General features: G+C 40.8%; 1 protein-coding gene across 1 annotated transcript in view; it reads right to left on the bottom strand.

Moving 5' to 3' along the window:
* The window catches only part of LOC104346918 (pinopsin), a 92,542-nt gene extending 88,037 nt beyond the window's left edge, over positions 1–4,505 (bottom strand). Inside the window, exon 1 of the mRNA XM_086482130.1 lies at positions 4,160–4,505. Coding sequence (XP_086338256.1) covers positions 4,160–4,496 — 337 coding nt within the window. The 5' untranslated portion in view covers positions 4,497–4,505. The remainder of the gene's footprint in view (positions 1–4,159) is intronic.
* Between the last annotated feature and the right edge of the window lie 1,495 nt (positions 4,506–6,000).

The following is a 6,000-nucleotide window of genomic DNA, read 5'->3' on the forward strand; positions in this document are numbered from 1 at the left end:
AGAGAAAAAAAAGAGCGATCTTTCGCTATGCATTCACATTTGGAATAAAATTCAGCTTCCTACTGTCACTGACTCAGGTTTCACCCACACCACAGATCCAGAGGGTAATACATTCACTCTGAAGGAGGCTTTCACAGCATCACAAAACAAAGTAGGAGGGAACAAAATAACCACTAAAATACAGTCCTTATCAAAAGCCTTTTAAAAATTAATTGCATTTCAAAATATTTTAATAGTTGAATATTTTAATATTTTTAATATTTTAATATTTAATATTTCAAATATTTTAATATTTGAAGTTGGATTAGGTATGTTTTACACACCATCAAATACCCACCAAGTCACGAAGACTTAGTTATTAGTTGCTCACTTCAAATTTCTTCATGATTTATGAAAATATTGCAGTTTAAAAAAAAAGTTACCTATCTTCATCTGGTACAAGAGAATGCATTTTTATTGAAGCCAGTGAACTTAGTGTAACATCATCCAAAATCCTGGCTGTATACTGATGTTTAACCTAGTAGGAGAGGATCTATCCCGTGAGAAAAAAAGGAACAGATAAGAATATTGAATTGTTTGTTCTTACAAAGCTTGATATTCAACTTCAGTTCTTCTTATTTACCTTCCCTACCACATTTTTCCTACCACTGTGTTTCCAAAGAAGGGCAACAAAGCTGGTAAAGGGTCTAGAGCATAAGTCTTATGACAAGCGGCTGAGGGAACTGGGGTTGTTTAGCCTGGAGAAAAGGGGGCTGAGGGGAGACCTTATCGCTCTCTACAACTACCTGAAAGGAGGTTGCAGTGAGGTGAATGTCGGTCTCTTCTCCCAAGTAACAAGTGATAGGACAAGAGGAAACTGCCTCAAGTTGCACCACGGGAGGTTTAGATTGGATATGAGGAAAAATTTCTTCACTGAAAGGGTTGTCAAGCACTGGAACATGCTGCCCAGGGCAGTGGTGGAGTCACCATCCCCGGAGGTATTTAAAAGACGTTCAGATGTGGAACTTAAGGACGTTGTTTAGTGGTGGACTTGGAAGTGTTAGGTTAACGATTGGACTTGATCTTAAAAGTCTTTTCCAACCTAAATGATTCCATGATCTCTAGACTGGACAGTGAGCATTAGGAACACCCTTCTCAGCCTTGACAGCCAAAATCAGACATGGGGCACAAAGGAGGGTAAGCTAATTTTTAGTGAATAGAAAGTATATAATTTTTTTTTAAGAATAGCTAAGAGATTGCAAGAAAGTTTAATACCACAAAGAAATGTTCTCCTCTCAGCCTACACAGTTTTGCCATTCCTGTGTTCTTATATGTTCCTTTTATACCATAGCCTCATAGACTATTTTGTAGTCTTTGTGGCTTTTGCATTTATGTTTATAAATCTATTCAGCTTTGCCACTCACAAGGTAGTCACAGTGATCAGGCCAAAGGCTGTGATGTAAACCAGACTACCTAGGTGTCAAAAAATCCTCTTGCTAAGGAAAAGGTTCCTTATCCTCAGTATTTACACTGTGTCAGTCAGCGAGGCCCTAAGCCACCAGCTTATGACACAAACTACACTTGATTTTCCATCTCTTGAATTTCTGTATCAATTTGCTAAGTTTTATACAATTTTTCCACAATCCACAGAAGACAAGGAAAATACTCCTACAATGACTGAGATGCTATTTGTTTTTTCTTTTAGCAAGAATACCTGCAAGTCTCAATGAAAAGCTCACAACTCTCTTAGATCACTTTCCAATTGCCATAAAAAAAATTAACCATTCCATTCAATGGATCCTCGTTCAGTCTGTGATGCTTACAGCATACACAGAATCTAAAAGAAATAATAACAAAAATATTGTATACCTAGGCGTTTTGTTTTCAAGTGCTATGAAGACCTGGAAAAACCATCCGCACACTGCACGCCTACATTGGCTCAGTTTTAGCACACTTCGGAGTACAAAAATTAAAGAAACCTGATGAATGATGGTATTTATCAGCAGATATAATCTGTCCATAGAGATTTATAAACATTAGGCAACCTGCTACTATTATTTGCTTTTATTCATGTTATTTTCCAGTGAACATTTTTTAACTCTGGAAGTAAAATTCTTCAGTATGCCCTTTCTACACATTAGTGAAAGTAAAAGTGTTGTGAGCACTGCAAGACTTAGAGAAAAGAATTGCAAAAGAGTTATTTTTTTTTAACATTGTCACGAGAAGTTTCCATGTGTACAGTTCAATAACTACTGGCATTTAGGCTGCCTCAGCCACCAAGGACACCCTGCTGACAGCACCACCATCACTCAGAGGAGCTTAGGTCACCTTTGACATTCTGGGTTTCGTGTTTTTGTTTGCTTGCTTGTTCCTTGATGATCTAATCAGTTTTAAGAATTATACCAGAAACTCTCACATGAACACAGGTATCACAGGAGCACAGAAGTCTGGACTCCTGCCATCCATCTGACTTATATAGAAGATCTGACTTAAGCAAGTCACCCCAGAAGAAAACTTACCCATTTGCCAGTTTAATTCCACACTTACTGGGGTGATAACACACAGGTATCCTGACAGAAGCCAGGAGGCTTGAAGGGCACCTTCAACACACTTTTCTTCTAATCCCTTCAATCCATACCTTTTCTCCTCTCCCTTGAAATGTCACTCTTCCATCCCACCCCTAAATAATAAAAAGGAGGCTAAATCAAAGGATGGAGAAAAAAGTCATAACCTTTCTCCCCGAGAAGACTAGTTAGTGAAATATTGGAATTCATAACACGTACAAAACCGGATATGAAACGTGGAAGGAGAAGACATGTGGTTCTGCTCTTCACAGACTAAACCAAAAACAGCCTGCCAAAACAAGCCAAGGTATTTGTGATTAGGCGGTGTGTTTTCAGATGACCAAGTCAGAGCTTTTATATTATACAACACTGCTAACTGCTGAGAGATCACTTTGGGCCAAGCAGCAGTTTCCCTGGGGAAGGTGCCAGGCTGAAATAGCCGTCATCAGTGCAGCACATTTGAGGAAGGGGAGGGTACCAGAGACCACACCTTTGGAAACACTGAGAGCTTACAATTTGGGTAGAAAACATGGATTTGGATTCGCAGCCTGACTCTACATCAAGGGCTGCGGGAGCACTCCTCGGGCCAAGGTGCCCGCACAAGACACACCACAGCTCCAGGGTGGAAGAGCCAGGGGGGTGCTTGGTCCCATTATGGTGGCCTGGAGGCACCAAAACAAGGATGCACAGCAAGAGAGCGCTGTACCAGATTCCCCAGTCTCAGTGAGATAAGGATCACGTCTAGATGCACACCCACAGGCCAGTTCATGCTTTAGTGGACCTTGTTTTGAACATAAGAATAAATGCAGAAAGAGTCACTGCTAGGTGTTGTAATTCTTCAAGCGACAGGCCACCTTGGAGGGATGAAGGATGCCCTCTGTGTTTTTTCCTTTATCTTTTTTTTAAAAAATAATTAAAATAAGTTTCAATTAAAAAGTTAAATCTAGCACTGCAAAAGCTCATTGTAGGTAAAGTTTTGTCTCGACGGGAGAGAACGACGAACACTGTTTCACCGTGGCTTTGGTGCACACTTTGACTATTTCCAACAAATCTATTCCTGTGACTTCATTTGCTATTGAATCTGCAAGGATGTGATTTTAAAATAAAGATTTTGCTTTGGGGGAGAACAGAAAACATCTAATGATGAAAACTGTCATTATCTGGGACATGAGGGAATTCGTAGTATAGATTGATAGATAATTACAAATGGTAAATGGAATAGTTTCAGGAGGCTTTGTTCACGACAGAAGCAGCACTCAGGGACCTGTACTTCAGCATTGGCACAGATTTTCCTGAAGTAAAGGGAAGTATTATATATGTTCATACACTTAGTCAAACTCCCTCCAGTGGCTTGCCTCTTTCCAGATGCCATTTCTAGCTCTTTAAAAGAAGTAATTTCAAAGAATGGGATGTTAGGAAATATTTATCAGATCTGTGCTACTCTTTCATAAAGTCCTTTGTTAAAATGTTTTAAACCATGCATTTCACTCGTGTTTGACCATAACAAGGCAATCAAATTATCCTTCTGTTTACCACAGTGCAGCAGTAAGCTCACTGATCAAGTTGCTTTACGCGCCACTGTTAAAAAAGAAAGAGAATTACCATTGAACTCTTACCAAAGCAGGAATTGACAAAGCCATACCACCTGCAACCATGTTCCCCTCCAATCCATTTGCCATGGATGTTAGATGCAAAACTGAGGGTGGTGCCCGAGATGCACACTAACATGTCGCTGATACTGATGTTCAGGAGGAGCATGTTGACTGGGTTACGGAGGGTTTTAAACTTGCAGAAGAGGATGAGGACAATCAAGTTATTCAAGAAACCAAAAAACAAGATAAGTCCAAGAAAAACAGCCACTACTGTGTGCCCATTTCGTGAAAGTCCAACCCTTGGCTCAACAGGATCTGTAGGTTCACCAAAGCTCAGGTTGTATGTCCAAGTGTGGTTCATTTCGAGCTTTGACACAGACTGGTGAGGGCAGAGACGCCAGGTGCCCTGCGCTGAAGGCCTCCAGCAGTTTCCCAGAAGCGTACCTCCATCACAGGTCAAGTCATCACAGGAGTCTTGAGATCTTCACTCAGCTGAGATACCTCTTAGATGGTTATGCAGGTGTGAAATACCGTATGGCAGCACAGGAGTGTTTTCCTGCACTGTGCCTTTCCAGTGGTCAGCTCTGCAGCTAACTCCAGGGCAGCAGAACAAAGTAAACAGTCACCTCAACTCCACCTTTGTTATTTAAACCCAGGATCATGTTAGATGTTCTTTTTTGAGGCTCAGAATGGAAGGTATCTTAAAAAGGTGCTTCAGCATGGTCTCTTCCATCAGAGTAAATGGGCAGCCCTTCTACCAATGGGTAGCTACTGTTGTTTCCTCTGACAGTGGGTGTCTTTCTGAAAATACAGAAGAAAACAAATGGTAAAAAAACCAACTCTTTCCATACCAAGACCAAAAAAAGGTATATAATTCACTAAGAGTTTCTCCCTTTTTTGAACTGTAACAAGTATTTCTTAGTCTTTTTGGTTTCTTCTCTGATTTTCAACAGAAAAAAAATCAGTTTGTTGACATTTCCTTGGCTGTTCTAAAGAGTTTTGTTCTAAAGAGTTTTGTTCTAAAGAGTTTTGTTCTAAAGAGCTTTTCCCTAGCTCACAGTTTAGCATGGAGAAGGTTATTTGCACCTTCCTAGCAAAGTTCCTCAGATGAGAAAATGCATGCTAAGGTGTATCTTTTGCAGCAGCTTCCCAGAGGAAGAATTGTATCCACATTAAGTCAATCCACACCAAGCAAAGATTCAGTCTTGGCTATACCTTAACTAAAATGATGACAATTTTAGGAGAAGGAGAAAGTATTTCTTTACCCAGAAAGAATAATTTCAAGCACAGTCCCTGAAGCTCTCGTGCTTACAAAGATCGGCACAGCTGTGCTATCAGTTTCACTTCTCCCACTTTTACCAGTGAACAGATATTCTCCATTGTTTATAAAGCAGCCAAACACCCAAAGCTTCACATCTCTCTCCCACCAGACATGAATTTTGTCTATGTTTAGCCTGTACCAGGGCTAAACTGCAACAGTTGCTCTATTGCCTGATAAATCCTCCCCAACCAGGGAAAGGAATCAGGAAAAAGGAGAGAAGACCCGTAGGTGAAAATACAATAGGTTTAATGAAAACACCACCGGTACAAACAGGAAATATTTAGCCAAATGAACACGCTGTCATCAGGATGTACTTCAGAGTAAGCCTCAGCAGAAAAGGAGGAGCAGGAGGAACCCCAGCAGGAAATGACCTCACAGGAGCTCCTTCTCCTCAGTAGACCTCCTCCCTTTGTAACGACCATGACATTGCGGTGTGGGCTACAGCTGTAGCTAGCTCAGGTCAGCTGCCCTGGCTGGCTTGAGCCTGCCCAGCATGGCTGGCCTAGGCTTCTGTCACAGTCAAACCAGGACAAATTTGTATACC

The sequence above is a fragment of the Leptosomus discolor genome, chromosome 1, assembly GCF_034619465.1.
Source record: "Leptosomus discolor isolate bLepDis1 chromosome 1, bLepDis1.hap2, whole genome shotgun sequence".
Classification (NCBI taxonomy): domain Eukaryota; kingdom Metazoa; phylum Chordata; class Aves; order Leptosomiformes; family Leptosomidae; genus Leptosomus; species Leptosomus discolor.